Source organism: Haematobia irritans, chromosome 5 (genome assembly GCF_050003625.1).
Source record: "Haematobia irritans isolate KBUSLIRL chromosome 5, ASM5000362v1, whole genome shotgun sequence".
Classification (NCBI taxonomy): Eukaryota; Metazoa; Arthropoda; class Insecta; order Diptera; family Muscidae; genus Haematobia; species Haematobia irritans.
In genome coordinates, this window is record NC_134401.1 from 108,839,952 (window position 1) to 108,858,078 (window position 18,127).

Here is an 18,127-nt window from a genome sequence, read left to right on the forward strand (position 1 = left end):
ATATATAGATTGGCTACCTCGCCATCGAACTTAAAATCGATCAGAACTGAAGAAAGATTCTGGTGCAAAGACATAACAACACGTCAAGGTCCATGCGTGAGTCACGATCGGGTAATTGTGAGTGGAGCATCAGCAGCATCTGCATCATTTCCATTCAGTTTTTAATTATTAATTAATAATTTAATTAAATACAGACTAAAATTAATTCACCAAATGGTTTCTTTAATATCTCAAGCATTGGTTGTCCGAAAATAATAAATAGTTGTTTCAACAAACGAATAAAATCTTATTGGTTGGGATTACCAATTAGACTTATAATGTGCCCAAATTTTAGTTATCGAAACAATTTTATATACTGTTGTGCAAGACAACAGTTGGTTGCTTTGACAAATTTTGTCAGTTATATTCTGGTAGTAGATGGGACCGAATAATTTGGTTGGCAAAAGAATTGGTTGGCACAACAAATTTGTTTTCTGTGTGCACTGTGGTATCACAATGGACTGAATAGTCTAAGTGAGCCTGATACATCGGGCTGCCACATAACCTAACCTAACCTAACCTAGTATATAGCCGTTAACAACCATGCCAAACTAGGTCCATATCGGTCTATAGTTATATATAGCTCTCAGATAAATCGATCCCCAATCACACAAAAATGTCTCCATATCAAGTTCATAATTGTATATAGCCCACATATAAGCGACCCCCATATTTTAATTCTGGCTCTCTACGTACCGTGCAAAAGTCCATATCGATTCGTAATTATTTGTAGATTTACCTATACATAACTTTTTTGTCTAATATATACCACGTATGGACTAACTCACAATTTAGAAAACGATTTTAAGAAGTTTTAAGATAACAAAGCACAACCCAATTAATTCGATTGTGGATGACAGTCTTTCGTAGAAGTTTCTACGCAATCCATGGTGGAGGGTACATAAGATTCGGCCTGGCCGAACTTACGGCCGTATATACTTGTTTTTTCACTGTACTTTAAAAAAAGTCGAACAAAGGGGAGGTCCCCCTATGCGACCAAATATCGAAAAAAAGTAACGGATCTATGCTTGGATACCAACCCCAACCTTCAATGAATTTATTTTAATTCAATATAATTGAGATTAGATCTAAATTTTCGTATTTATCTTTAATTTGTTTTAATTTAGTTTATTTTATTTAAGAGTAGATTAATTTATATTCATTTAAAATATTATTAATGTAATTACAAATAATTAAATTGAATATAATTTAATTAAATTAAACTAATATAAATTAAAGTAAATCAGCATAGACTAGATTAAATTAATTTAACTAAAATTATAATAAATTTTATTGAAGTTATTCAGTCAATTGAATTTGTTTTTACATAATTTATTTTCATCAATCTCAACTTTATTTAATTTGATAATTAATCTTATTAACTAATTTGATAAATTAATTATTTTATTTAATTACGGATAATTAAATTGATTACAATTTAATTAAATTAAACTAATATTAATTAAATTAAACTAAAATTAAACTAATATCAATAAATATAAATTAAACTAGACTAGATTAAAATAATTTAAATAAAATTATAATAAATTTTATTAAGGTGATTCAGTAAATTTAATTTGTTTTTATTTTCATCAATCTCAACTTAATTTAGATAATCTATCTTATTAATTAACTAAATAAATTAATATAAATTTTAAATTAAATTTTAAATTTAATTTTAGCAAAATTTCTTTAATTCATTTCAGTTCTTTTTATAGAAAAAAAAAAACTACTGATTCCTTATATAAGAAATATTCACAAAGCCTGTCATCATCTATTAGGATCAAGCTTTAAGATTTAGAAAATTTTCATAGGGCAGTAGGGTCAAGTATTTTCGGACCACCAAAGTATGCAAAAACTATTTTAATCTGTCGAATATAATCTCCATTTAAAAAAGCTTTTCCTAATCTAATGAGATATAAATGATTTTCAAGAATTCAAAGAGCTAATTCAAGCAAAGAGCTAATTCAAACCAAGACATTCTTCACCAATATGATAATACAATTGACTGTTATCTGAAATTCAAAAAAAAAAAAAATGAATGAATGAATTTCACATATATACAAATTTGGCTAGATAAACAAATGAATATTTAAGTATTTTTACTTGTATTAGAGTGACTAGATGATATACGAGAAAAATTAATCTTTTTGTATTACGTGCTATTGCTTGCGTTTTTGTTTATATTATTATTGTTATATATTCATTTCATACTTTTATGATTAATAGTAAAAAGATTTTGAGTTTTTTTTGTTTTGTTTGTTTTTACACAATAGCCAAACTGTTGCCAATATTTTTTGTTTTTAATATGCCGGTATTTACAGAAAAACAAATCACCTCTCATTGTACGCTGATATGTACTGAATTACATTTTTTTTGTTTGTGATTGTGGCCAATTTTAATTTCCGGCTATATATTTAAACTTAAAAATAAACAAAAAAAAAATACAATTGTTTTTATTTCAGTTGTATTTTTCAACTCTCTTTCATTGCACAATGATAACGAGTTATTAAGAATTTTTGAAATATAATAATGCAATTAAATATGTAATTAATTTTTTGAAAATAATTTCTTTATTTTATTTATTTTTTTTTTTTGTAATTGGATAATTGTGTAAGGAAATAAGAAAATATGAACAATAAATGTTATGATGTGGCACACTGGTAATGTCACATCAAAAAAAAAAATAAGTATATACGGCCGTAAAGTTCGGCCAGGCCGAAGCTTATGTACCCTGCACCATGGATTGCATAGAAACTTGTACTAAAGACTGTCATTCACAATCGAATTACTTGGGTTGCGGTAACACTTGCCAATGACAAGGTATCTAAAAACTTCCTAACACCGTCTTCTAAATTGCAAGGTAGTCCATAGTGGTATATATTAACCCCAGATATGACGACCGACCGCTATATTCTGTAGCACACCAACAAGTAGATTAGAATATGTAAAGCACTGTCAACACAGAAACCTGAACATAACAGGTGTACTACATGTAGTACGGTCGGCATATCTGGGTTAAACTAAAAAAGGCCGATTAAATACGTATATAATTAAGTTTGACAAAATTTTCTATAGAAGTAAAATTTTGACAATAGAATTAAAATTTTTATAACATTCTCTATAGAAAAAAAAAAATTTCTATAAAAATAAAATTTTCTATAAAAATAAAATTTGACAAAATTTTCTATAGAAATAAAATTTTGGTAGATTATTTTTGGCTCGAGTGGCAACCATGAATATGAACCGATATGGACCAATTTTTGTGTGATTGGGGATCGGCTATATATAACTATAGGCCGATATTGATCAATTTTGACATGGTTACTAGCGGCCATATACTAACACCATGTTCCAAATTTGAACCGGATCGAATGAATTTTGCTTCCAAGGGGCTCCGGAGTTCAAATGTGGGGATCGGTTTATGTGGGGGCTACATATATATATATATAATTATATATATATATATATATATATATATATATATATATATATATATATATATATATATATATATATATATATATATATATATATATATATATATATATATATATATATATATATATATATATATATATATATATATATATATATATATATATATATATATATATATATATATATATATATATATATATATATATATATATATATATATATATATATATATATATATATATATATATATATATATATATATATATATATATACACTAACACCATGTACCAAATTTAAACCGGATAGGATGAATTTTGCTCCTCCAAGGGGCTCCACAAGCCAAATCTGAGCGCCGGTTTATATGGGGGCTATACGTAAAAGTGGTCCGATATGGCCCATTTGCAATACCATCCAACCTATTTACATCAATATGAATTATATTTTGACATATCCACCCTTATATCACATGTATCCATTAAATCATTTATATATACATATATTTTTAAAATCCAAGACACAAAAATTAATTATTTTTATTTCCATCTTTTGGTTTCTTTTTGGTTATTTTGCTAAAAGAAAGACAAAATTACGTTTACTGGGAACCAAAGATTTTTAACATTACTTACGAATTTTGGCATCGATTCTGAGCCAAAGATTTAATGTAATTACATTTAATTTAATTTTAATAAAAATTTAATATGTTTATTCAATGTAATTGAATTAGATTAAATTTAAGCTAATTACCTTAAATTTGATTTGACTTAATTTAATTTGATTTAATTCAATTAAAAAAACAAAAACATATACATTTCATTTAATATGAATTATTATGAATTATATTTTAACATCTCCACCCTAATATCACATGTATCCATTAAACCATATATAAATGTGTTGTCAAAATCCAACAAACAAAAATTAAAAATTTTTATTTTATTTCCCTTTTATTTAAATTTTGTTTTGTTTCTTTTGGTAATTTTGCTGACCCACACACATTGTATTTTTATGTTGTTTTTTTTGCATTTTCATATTAACAAATAATTGTATCGTTGCCAAAAATGTGATTCAATTGACCAAATAGCTAGCAATGAGAGATCTACAGTGAAACCTTTCAAACCTATGCATTCCGAAAAGCGGACAACTCTTAATCACATACAAATTAAACTCTCATAAGAGGAAGTATTACATATATGGACAAAATTTAGTTGACTGTGGGCGTCTTCTTCTGATAGGTTCCACTGTATAAAATTAAAAAAAAAATAATAATAATAAATTATCCTCTATTTCAATTTATATGAAGATCACATGCTTCTAAAAATTAAAGACATTTATGGCAAAAAAAAAACAATATTACCACCCAAATCTAATTTTATCATAGTGGAATATTTTATGAAATTTTAGTTTGTTTACATTATATTCTGTGACATTTAGCTTTCATTTGTAATTGTTTCTGAAAATAATTGCAAAATTTATTTATTTGCATTATTCTATATTTATCATTTTAACAAGGTAAATGTCATCATATTTGTTGGTTATAAAATAATCAAGAAAAAAAATTGATGGCTTATTTGTTTCCCGCCAATATGACTCATGACTATAGGCGGTGAGGCAATTTTGTAATGCAATTTTTATTATTAGATAAGACATCGTAGTGTATTTTACCAATACGCAATTACCATATGTAATTTTTGTAATAGCATTTTTTTTACTTTTGAGAAATTAAATCAATTAAGTTGTACACTGAAAAAAAGCATGTTCCAATCCAAAGATTTTGTCTTTACACAAATAATTTTGGTATCGATTCCGAGCCAAAGAAGCCTAGAATTGACAAAAATCTCTTTTAAACTTGAGTTGTGCGTACATGATCCTAGGAAAACAAAATTTAATTTATTCGCTTTTCCAGACTTTTTCTTCATGTGTTCGCAAAGTTCTTTAAAAGAAAATTTTAAAAACGTGTTAACGACAACTTAAATTTCCAAATTTAGACTCGACTTTTAATAGAAATTATTGCTATATTTCAAGAATTTCCTATTTCCTATTTTTGAACGCTTTTTTATACACTCCACCATAGGATGGGGGTATTTTAACTTTGTCATTCCGTTTGTAACACATCGAAATATTGCACTAAGACCCCCTAAAGTATATATATTCTGGGTCGTGGTGAAATTATGAGTCGATCTGCGCATGTCCGTCCGTCCGTCTGTTGAAATCACGCTAACTTCCGAACGAAACAAGCTATAGACTTGAAACTTGGCACAAGTAGTTTTTATTGATGTAGGTCGGATGGTATTGCAAATGGGCCATATCGGTCCACTTTTACGTATAGCCCCCATATAAACGGACTCCCAAATTTGGCTTGGGGATCCTCTAAGAGAAGCAAATTTCATCCGATCCGGCTGAAATTTGGTACATGGTGTTAGTATATAGTCTCTAACAACCATGCAAAAATTGTTCCACATCGGTCCATAATTATATATAGCCCCCATATAAACCGATCCCCCGATTTGGCTTGCGGAACCTCTAAGAGAAACAAATTTCATCCGATCCGGCTAAAATTTGGTACATGGGATTAGTATATGGTCTCTAATAAGCCTGCAAAAATTGGTTCACATCGGTCCATAATTATATATAGCCCCCATATACACCGATCCCCCGATTTGTCTTGCGGAGCCTCCGGCTGAAAAAATTTCATCCGATCCGGCAGAAATTTGGCATGGTGTAAATATATGGTCTCTAACAACTATGCAAAAAGTGGTCCACATCGGTCCATAATTATATATAGCCCCAATATAAACCGATCCCCCGATTTGGCGTGCGGAACCTCCGGCTGAAAAAATTTCATCCGATCCGGCAGAAATTTGGTACATGGTGTAAATATATGGTCTCTAACAACTATGCAAAAAGTGGTCCACATCAGTCCATAATTATATATAGCCTCCATATAAACCGATCCCCCGATTTGGCTTGCTGATCCTCTAAGGGAAGCAAATTTTATCCGATCGGGCTGAAATTTGGTACATGGTGTAAATATATGGTCTCTAACAACCATTGGTCTACATCGGTCAATAATTATATATAGCCCCCATATAAACCGATCACCAGAATTGACTCTTGGAAGACCAAAATTTATCTGATTCAGTTGAAATGTGGTACGTGGTGTTAATATATGGCCTCAAACACCAAAGCAAAAATTGGTCGAAATCGGTCCATAATTATATATAGCCCCCATATAAACCGATCCCGGAGACCTTGGAAGAGCAAAATTCAACCGATTCGGTTGAAATTTGGTACGTGATGTTGGTATATGGTATCCAACAACCATGCAGGAATTGGTTCATATCAGTCCATAATTATATATACCATCCATATAAACCGATCCCCAGATTTGACCTCCGGTGCCTTTTGGAGAAGCAAAATTCATCCGATCTGGTTGAAATTTGGTACGTGGTGGTAGTATATGATATTTAACAACCATGCCAAAAGTGGTCCATATCAGGCCATAATCATATATAGCCCCCATATAAACCGATCCCGAGATTTTGTTTTGGAGCCACTTGGAGGAGCAAATTTCATCCGAGTCAGTTGAAATTTTGTACATTGTGCTAGTATATGGTCGTTAACAACCATGCCTAACTAGGTCCATATCGGTCTATAGTTATATATAGCCCTCAGATAAATCGATCCCCAATCGCACAAATATTGGTCCATATCAAGTTCATAATTGTATATAGCCCACATAGAAGCGACCCCCATATTTCAATTGTGGCTCTCTACGTACCGTGCAAAAGTCCATATCGATTCGTAATTATTTGTAGACTTACCTATACATACCTTTTTAGTCTAATATATACCACGTATGGACCAACAAACAATTTAGAAAACGATTTTAAAAAGTTTTAAGATACCACAAGGTATAATATGAAAAAGAAGAGGAAGCACGCTCAAATTAAACCCAGCCAACTGAACTCAAATCGATGATTTGACAGTGGCATAGGAAAAGAGATATGTTTGTTTCGAATTTTTTTCGGCATAAGCCGGCTATCATATGAAACCTTTTTGCGGAAGTTTCAAGTGTGGTTCATTGTTGGGTTTTATGAACTGCCTGAATTTATTCTGATAATTGGTTGATAGTTTTGCTGCAAGTAGAGGATGTTGATGAGGAATGTGGTAATTCCGAAACGTGCGTCCATCCAACCATCTTGCAGTCTATAGGGCTTTGCCCAAATAAATTTGACAAACATTCTTTTCCTCTGTTGATTAAGCTACACTTGTAGTTTAGTCAGTGCATGGTTTTAAGCTGAAATCAAAAAAACAAACAACAACAACAATGAAATAAAATTTTGCAAAAATTTTGTATAGAAATAAATTTTGACGAAATATTCTATAGAAATGAAATTTTTCCAACATTTTGTACAGAAATAAACTTTTAAAAGAAATTTTGTATGGATACAAAATTTTGCAAAAATTTTATACACAAATAACATTTTGCAATAATTTTCTATAGAAAAAAATTCGCATAATTTTCTATAGAATTGAAATTTTAGCAAAATTTCAAATATAAATGAAAGTTTGACAAAATTTCCTAAATAAATGAAATTTTGAAAAAATTTTCCATAGAAATAAAATTTTGAAAAAATTTTCTATAGAAATAAAAACACAACATTTTTTATAGAAATAAAGTTTTGACAAAATATTCTATAGAAATAAAATTTTCACAAAATTTTCTACAGAAATAAAACTTTGACAAAAATTTCTATAGAAATAAAATTTTGACAAAATTTTCTAGAGAAATAAAATTTTGACAAAATTTCCTATAGAAATAAAAGTTTGACAAAAATTTCTATAGAAATAAAATTTTGACAAAATATTCTATAGAAATAAAATTTTAACAAAATTTTCTATAGAAGAAAATTTTCTATAGAAATAAAATTTTGTATAGAAATAAAATTATACGGAAATTTTCTATAAAAATCCAAGTTGATAAAATTTTCTATCGAAGTAAAATTTTAACTTTTACATGTAATTTTTTTGGTAACTTAGAAAAAGGTTCCGCTGGTTCGAATATTGGTCCAATTATGGAAAAATGTTGGTCCAAAATAAAATTTCGTTGTGGCAACGTTGGTTCTAAAGATATGCAATATTTTTTTTAATTCTAATGTTATTACTTTTAAAATGTATTATATTGTATAGTATATATTTTATTATTACCTGGTTATTTCAAATGTTCATCTGTCAACATTTTTCTGATAGTTCACACATTTTATTTATTTCCTATTTGCAAGTTTGTTTACTGTTAATATTAAAAAAAAAAAAAACAAAAAAACAAAAACATGCACATATCGAACCTGGCTAAATTGTATTTATCTGTTTTTCTTCCCACCATAAGTATATGAACGAAAGATCTTTATAGTGATCGTCTCATATCAACTGGCCACGTATGTTTCCTATAGAATGGGGCACGTGATTCAGACCATCCAGATTACGTAGTTTAATGTGTTCTCCTTATTCATTTGTTGTTTTTCTTGTTTTGCTAAATAATTTCTTTTGTTTGTTTCGTTTTAAAAATAGATCGCTGAGAAATATTGGTTAAATATTTGTTTCTTACTCACCTTATCATCATTATTATTGGGATTATGTTTATGGTACAGACAAATAAAAAAAAAATAGTTTGAGGTCATTTCTAAATGTTTGTGTACTTTTAGTCGGTCAAGATCTGAAATATTTCCGCATGCAAAATTTATATTTTTTGTAGCTTTTGAATTCATTCATTATTTAACCGGATTATTTTGCCACTTAAATGGTGCTAATGGTATGGTATCCTTGGAATAATCTCACACTGCTTTGCCTAAAATTGAAACATACATTTAAATTTAAATTAAATGTAATTTTAAATTTAAAAATTAAAATTAAAATTGAAAATTAAATTCAATGTTAATGTGATTTGATTAAAATTAAAATTGAAAATTCAATTCAACTATAATTTGATTAAATTTTAATTTCAATTTAAATATTTAAGAAAAAAATATTTAAATTTAATATTTATTTATTTAAATATTTATGACAATAATTTATTGTTTTCTTAAATTAAATGTAATTTTAAATTTAAAAATTAAAATTGCGAATTAAATTCAATGTTAATGTTATTTGATTAAAATTAAAATTGAAAATTCAATTCAACTATAATTTGATTTAATTTTAATTTCAATTTAAATATTTAAGAAAAAATATTTAAAAATTTAATATTTATTTATTTAAATATTTATGACAATAATTTATTGTTTTCTTAAAAATTTAAATTAAAATTAAATGTAATTTTAAATTTAAAAATTAAAATTGCGAATTAAATTCAATGTTAATGTGATTTGATTAAAATTAAAATTGAAAATTCAATTCAACTGTAATTTGATTTAAGTTTAATTTCAATTTAAATATTTAAGAAAAAATATTTAAATTTAATATTTATTTATTTAAATATTTAAGAAAATAATTTATTGTTTTTTCTTAAAAATTAAAATTGAAATTAAAATCAAATTAAAAACTCAAATTGAAATTGAAATGAAAATTAAATTAAAATTAGATCTTTAAACTGAAATTGAAATTAAATTTAAAATTAGAATAAAACTTATACAAATTAAATTTCGTATTATAATTTAGAATTAAAATATAAATTGAATTTTTTCCAGTTCGTTATAATTTATATTTATTTGAAATTTCATTTTTAAATAAATATAATATGTTAATGATATGACATCATTGTGATATTGTTACATTGCTTTACCTTAAATTAAAAATTAAAATAAATTAAATTAGATAAGTTTAAAATAAATTAAAATTAAAATCAAGTTAAAATTTATATTGAAATTAAAATTAAATTTTATATTAAAATTTTGAATATAAATTGAAATTAAAAACATTAAATTAAATTGGACACAAGGCATTTTGATTTCCAGAGCTTGCATTGAAGACACATAATTAAATTTTTAATTCTCAGTTTTCGACATCATTTATATTTCTTTGAAATTTAACAAAAAAAAAATTAATAATGATATGAAATCATTGAGATAATGTTACATGAGATAATGTGACATTGCTTTACCTTAAATAAAAATTAAATTTAAATTTAAAAAATAATATTAAAATTTAAAATAACATTTAAAATTAAAAATAAAATTAATATTAACATTTAAAATTAAAAATAAAATAAAATTTAAAATTAATATTAAATAAAATTTAATTTTAAAACTAAAAATGTAATAAAAAAAATATTATACTAAAATTTAAAATTAAATTTAAAATTAGAATTAAATAAAAATTAATATTATAATCAAAATTGAAATCAAAATTAAAATTAATATTAAAATATTACTTTGAAATTTACAATTAAAAAAATAAAAGTAAAACTAAAATTAATATTAAAAATAAAAATAAAAAAATAATAATATTAATTTTTACAATTAAAACTAAAAATAAAATTAAATGAAATATAAAATTAAAACTATAATTAAAATGTATGTTAAAATAAAATTAAAATCAAAACCATAATTAAATTGTATGTTAAAATTAAAACTAAGTTAAAATAAATACTAAAATTAGTTTGAGGTCATGTCCAAATGTTTGTGTACTTTTAGACGGTCAAGATCTGAAATATTTCCGCATGAAAATTTATATAGACAGAAAAAAATTTCACGAACATTTTTCCAATTAAAGTCTTAATTGTGCCTTAAATAATATCCAATTAAAAATTTAATTGATTCAAAAATTTCTTTTAATTAAAACAAATATCAATCACAAAAATTAATAGTATCAATTAATTTTTTAATTGGATTAATTAATTTTTTCATTGATACTATCATTTCTGTGATTGAAGACATTTCAATTAAAAGATTAATTGGTTCAATTAATTTCGTGATTAAATCAGAAAAAAAAATTGTTTTTTGTATGTTTTAGCATTTTAGTATTGCATTATTTAACCAAACTGAAATGGTGATAATGATATTGGACAATGTGACATAGCTTTACCTTAAATTAAAAATTAAATTAAAAATTAAATTAAAACTAAAATTAATGTCAAACTTAAATGAAAAATAAATAACATTACGATAATGAACAGTGGTGCTGAAAATGGTTCAGTTTGAGAGGAATAATTCTCGTATGTAATTTCTATAGGAAATTAACATATTCGATCCAAATTGAATGTAACCCCGCCAGATCTAGACTAAAGGGTAATGCCCATATTCATAATAATTTACTGACAGTTTATCGAATGAATTTGTATGGTAATAGTAGGTATAAAGTTTACGTTAACTTTTATGAATATGGGGGTAAATGTCTAGTTAGGCTTGTGGAAATTTGTATCTGACATTTTATTTCAATAACATAATAATAACAATTCCTTAAATTAAATCGAAATTTAGAAATTATATAGAATTATATTTTAATTGAATATAATTTATATAATTATAATTTCAAAATTAAAATTATTAAATTAAAAAGGACATTAGGCATTTTGATTCACAAAGCATCTCTTGAAACATACATAATTTATTTTTTAATCATGGGTATATAATTTATATTTCTTTTAAATTCAAATTTCACAAATGTATAAACAAATCTAATCATTTTCTATGTATTTTCCATGTTTTTTTTTACAGAATCTTGCCGAGAAACGCAAAGAAAGCAATCGCTCTGATAGCTTGGAAGAATTAAGTGCCGATCAATTGGTGCAAGAGAAAACCACTGTGCAGCATGGTTTACTATATTTCGAATCTCTCTATGGACGACCATCCACCAAAGATGAGCGTGATGCAGCACGACCTCTCTACGATCGTTATCGCCAACTCAAACGTTTGGTTTCACGCAGTGTAACTTTAACAGGCTCTCTGGCTGTGGGTATACCCGAATTACCCACAATTCTGGAACATGAGGCTATGGTCTTTGAGTCAACACATCTACAATATTCTTCCAATAACAGTACTGAAACAACAAATTCACCAACTGATGAATCTGCAGTGCCAACAACAAATAGTTCAGATGAATCGACCACCACAACAACAGCCCTATCCTCGCAACAACAACAACAACAACAGCAGCAGGAGCAAAATGAAACAATTAGCTGTCTTAGCATTGAAAAACTATGGGAACAATTGGATAAGACCAGGGAGGAGAAGAAACAATTGAAACGAATCATAAGAGAATATGAGACCTGTTTCGAGGAGGAGAATGGCCGTAAAATGTTGAAGAGCGATCGTAAAACCATTGAAGAGACCTATGCTCAATACAAGGAGAAGAAGGCAAAGACTCGTCTCTTGCAGGCTTTAATTAAGAAACAAATATCGCGTTGAGAATTATGAATTAGGGGCGCGTTAAAATTAGTAGAATGAACGATTGATTGCTTTGAAATGAACACAACACACACACACACCCACACAACCTGAGCATCAGTGCTCACATACTGCTTGTGAAGTACACGCGTACACGCAGACATAAACCGACATCCCATTATGGCAAAATGTATGCGTAGCCCATTTATGGGTGGCTGGCTGGCTGGATGGGTGGGTGTGTGCTTGATTGGTTGGCTGGTTAGTTGAGAGACTAACTGAGTGAGAGAGTGTAGTAGAACAGTTATAGAGATTGGCAGAAAGCTTTTAGTTGAACAGCTTCATATGAATGGCCATAGAGAGTGCTGCACGAAAGCTTATGGAATAAATAAGACTTTCATTTAGTTTGGTTACAAACCTAAAACAAAAAAACATATACATACATAAATCCTACCCAAGTTTTTGTTGGGTCGGTAACAGCAAACAAAGCTTTACACACACACACATACACACTCTCACATATACACGATTACTTAAATACAATCCCACTTATACCCCAAAAAAAAACCCCTTTAGATTGGGGACGAAAGCTATTGTTTGTTGTTGCTCCGTTATAATGTCACGTTACGTTACGTTATTCTAGTAGAGACAAAGCTCTCTGATATTTTTGAATTTCTTGTTTTCGTTTCGTACGTTTCTAAAGCGTTACGATTTGAATAAAAAACACACAAAACAAAAAAAGAAAACACAAAACAAAATGTTATAAAAATATGTAGTTTGGTTACAAACCCAATATAAGTTTTGTTTTTGTTTGTTATAAAAGTTTAACGATTCTTATTCTATTTTTAATTTTTGTTAAAAGGAGTGACAACACTAAAGAAAATTTTGAAAATTTGATTGATGTGTAAAGCCCTTCATATTTAGCCTCCTTAAGAAGCAGAAAACAAAAAAACAAATAAATACAGCTCCTTTTGTTTTTCTAAGAATATAAAATTTAAGATTATTAAATATTCTATAAGAAATCTGTATGAGAAAACAAAGGAGAAACTAAACATTAGCATTAAATAAAAAGACGATTATATATTTATACAATTTATTGTTATATTATTTATTTAAATATTTGTTTTTTTTTTCAATCACCATTTCTAACATTTTTTTTATATTATTTGTCTTTTTCATTTGTTTGTAATGTAAAACATTTATATATTGCGTAGATAAGCCATATGAAAAATAAATATATTTTGTTTGTTTTCTACATTTTTATGTTTGTTTAATTTTTTTCTATATATATAAAATTTTATATTGTGTATTCCCTTTATATATATATGCAAGAAAAAAAAAAAAAACAATAAATTATTACCAGAAAATAATAATAATAAAAAACATATATATTGTGTATTTGTAAAAATTAATTAAATGGAGCAGTAACTAAAGCAGCAAAGCAAAAATAATAATTATTATAATAAATATATATATACGAAAAGAAAACTAAATAGAGGAAAACAAAATATTCAAGTATAACAAAAAATTATTATAAATAAATATTTGATATACTTATCTAAACCAAAAAATTATATTTGTTATTTTATTTGGCAGTTAAGGGTTATTTAATCAAAAGTCGACTGGAATCATAGAAATGTGTATGTATATGATATTTTAGCAAATTCACAACTTGTTAAAGCTTTGTACCAAATTTCAAGAATATTTCTTAGTTTATAGGACTTAGATTGCGTTTTTAGGGAACCGTATAGAAAAGTGTACCGAATTTTTATACAGGTAAAAATATACGAAAATAATGTAATTAAAGAAGAAAATATTACAGGGTGCTAGGTAGTTTTATATTTTACAACAGCCCATTCATTTAGCCAATAAAAATTTGGAAATTACACTCCATAAGGATTATTTTTCAAGTGGAAGCTAAGCTATAAAATTCTTATTTTGACAGATATACCTAAATTAAGTTCATGGTAGGGCTAGTTGCAAATTTTTCGAACAGCACTGTATATATATTTTTATACCCTGCACCACACAGTGGAACAGGGTATTATAAGTTAGTGCATATGTTTGTAACACCCAGAAGGAGACGAGATAGACACATGGTGTCTTTGGCAATAATGCTCAGGGTGGGTCCGTGAGTCGATATAACCATGTCAGTATGTCCGTCCGTCCGTCCGTCTGTCTGTGAACACATTTTTGTGATCAAAGTCTAGGTCGCAATTTAAGTCCAATCGCCTTCAAATTTGGCACATGTTCCTAATTTGGATCGGAATAGAACCCTATTGGTTTTGGAAGAAATCGGTTCAGATTTAGATATAGCTCCCATATATATCTTTCGACCGATATGTACTACTATGGACCCAGTAGCCAGAGTTTTATACCGATTTGCTTGAAATTTTGTACAAACATAACACTTAGTCGTATAGTCAAGTGTGCAAAATTTGATTGAAATTGGTTCAGATTTAGATATAGCTCCCATCATAATCGTAGGAAGGCCTCTGGGGAGGGGGCTTAGACCCCCCCAGAAAAATTTTAGCCCCCCCCCAGAATTTAAAAACCTATTTACGATTTTACATTTTTATAAAAATTAAACAAGTATATACTCGTACTACGCACAAAGTTCCACTAAAGACTTTCATGCACAATCGAATTACTTGGGTTGTGGTAGAAGTCTGATATTTATGAAATAAAGCTGTAGTTGAACTTATGATTTAGTTGAATAAAAAATAGTAATTGATATTAAAACTCTTCTTTCATAAATTAATATCTTAGTAATGCTGCAAAAAAGCGTCGCCAAAAAAGAAGTGAAAATGTTCTTTTTGGGTCTGGAAGTGGTACAAAATTGGCGGAGATGCGATGAATGTAATATGAACTTGTCATAGAACGAATGTCCACCGTTTCAACAGCCGTTGCAATGAATTTGCATCACTTCTTAAGGTGTGATCCGAATTCAGTGTTTTGCATGTGAATTAAAAATTTTGTGATATTCTCCCAAATAAATAATTTTTATACTTTTTTAATGCATTCTAACGCTTGTTTGAAACGTTTTCCCTCGAATATTTTCAAATATTATCGATTTTTCTATAATGGATTTAGCATTTTCCTGGCAAAATTTGAATAATTTGTACCATTTTATTTATTCTTACTCTTTTTTTTAACTATTTGAAAAAAGAAAACAAAAAATTACGCACTAAAATATAAAAAAAATGAAGTAAAAACACTTCCTGTGTAGTTAAAATAGTTAACTTCTTTGTGAAAACATTCTTGGAAGTGCTTTTAAAGTTGTGCCTTTAAAACAACTCCCAATTTTTTGCTGGGAAAAGTGTGGAACTACCCTACGGGAAATGGATCAACCACAGAACTGGTGCAGGATTAGTCCCTGGTGTGTATGGACCAGTCCCAGTTCTGATCAAAACGTATGGAAGGTACCGTCCACTTTAACATGGGTTTGTCATTGACGGAGTTAACTTACATTTTAGGACGCGTCTTGGACTCATCCCAAAGGACACGTCCTGGGACAATTTAGCAGGAGCAACCCATAAACAGGTCCTCAGGAACCAGTCTCGGACAAACTCTTAGAAATCTCTTTCAATTTGGGCTCCTAATCGAACCCGAAATTAAAAAAAGACTTTTGAAATATGCCGAACAAAAGGTTATTCTGATAATTTTATTTCACTAAATGTGAAAATTGCAACTGGAGCAAAGGTACCAGTTCTGTGATAGGTCCGTCAGTGGCAATTTGCACCAATTTCCCGTGGGGTACTTTTAGTTGCTTTATTATAAATTGATTGTCGAGTTATTTTGCTGTCTATAAGTTCAGTCTATAAAGTTTTAGCTAGGGGGGCTATAGCCCCCCTAGGTAAATTGTCTAGGTTCGCTAATGGCTCCCATATATATCTTTCGCCCGATATAGACTAATATGGTCCTAAAAGCCAGAGTTTTGGCCCAATTTGGTTGAAATTTTGCACAGGGAGTAGATTTAGCATTGTAGCTATGCGTGAACACATTTTTGTGATCAAAGTCTAGGTCGCAATTTAAGTCCAATCGCTTTCAAATTTGGCACATGTTCCTAATTTGGGTCAGAATAGAAACCTATTGATTTCGGAAAAAATCGGTTCAGATTTAGATATAGCTCCCATATATATCTTTCGCCCGATTTGGACTTATATGGCCCCAGAAGTCAGATTTTTGGCCGAATTTGGTTGAAATTTTGCACTAGGAGTAAAATTGGTAGTATAGTCAAGTGTGCCAAATTCGATTGAAATCGGTTCAGATTTAGATATAGCTCCCATATATATCTTTCGACCGATATGGACTAATATGGTCCTAAAAGCCAGAGTTTTGGCCCAATTTGGTTGAAATTTAGATTTAGTAGACTTAGCATTGTAGCTATGTGTGCCAAATTTGGTTGAAATCGGTTCAGATTTAGATATAGCTCCCATATATATCTTTCGCCCGATATGGACTTATATGGGCCCAGAAGCCAGATTATTGGCCGAATTTGTTTGAAATTTTGCACTAGGAGTAAGATTAGTAGTATAGTCAAGTGTGCAAAATTTGATTGAAATCGGTTCAGATTTAGATATAGCTCCCATATATATCTTTCGCCCGATATGGACTAATATGGTCCTAAAAGCCAGAGTTTTGGCCCAATTTGGTTGAAATTTAGATTTAGTAGATTTAGCATTGTAGCTATGCGTGCCAAATTTGGTTGAAATCGGTTCAGATTTAGATATAGCTCCCATATATAGCTTTTGCCCGATTTAAACTCATATGATCACAGAGGCCAAATTTTAACTTCGATTTAGTTGAAATTTTGCTCAGGAAGTAGAATTAGCATTGTAGCTATGCATGCCAAATTTGGTTGAAATCGGTTCAGATTTAGATATATCTCCCTATCAAATTCTGTCCAAATCGAGTGATATTTAAATGTATGTATTTGGGACAAACATTTATATATAGCCCTTAACACATTTGACGGATGTGATATGGTATCGAAAATTTAGATCTACAAAGTGGTGCAGGGTATAATATAGTCGGCCCCGCCCGACTTTCTACTTTACTTACTTGTTTTTTGTTAAATTTGAAAAAAATTGGCATTCGACTAATAGATCTTTGGATAAGTCGACGACTATCCAAATATGGAAAAGTCGTGATCTTTTTAAAATTTTGAAGAAGGGTTTATGGCCTTGCGACTTCCGACTCTTTGGTGCGTTTTCGGCATAAAACACCTACATAACATTTCTCTTTCATTTGGAATTTTATGTTTTTTTCCCGTTAAATTTCGATTAGTATCTTTTTGTTATTTAGAGTAGTTCATTTGTATCAACAT

The 18,127-nt window shown here is 28.4% G+C and overlaps 1 protein-coding gene across 3 annotated transcripts in view; it reads left to right on the plus strand.

Annotated features, from left to right (window-relative positions):
* LOC142239417 (uncharacterized) overlaps positions 1–14,372 on the plus strand; it is a 151,079-nt gene extending 136,707 nt beyond the window's left edge. For all 3 annotated transcript variants that reach the window (XM_075311203.1, XM_075311204.1, XM_075311202.1), the window contains one exon: positions 12,133–14,372. In XM_075311203.1, coding sequence (XP_075167318.1) covers positions 12,133–12,822 — 690 coding nt within the window. In that variant the 3' untranslated portion in view covers positions 12,823–14,372. The remainder of the gene's footprint in view (positions 1–12,132) is intronic.
* Positions 14,373–18,127: the final 3,755 nt, after the last annotated feature.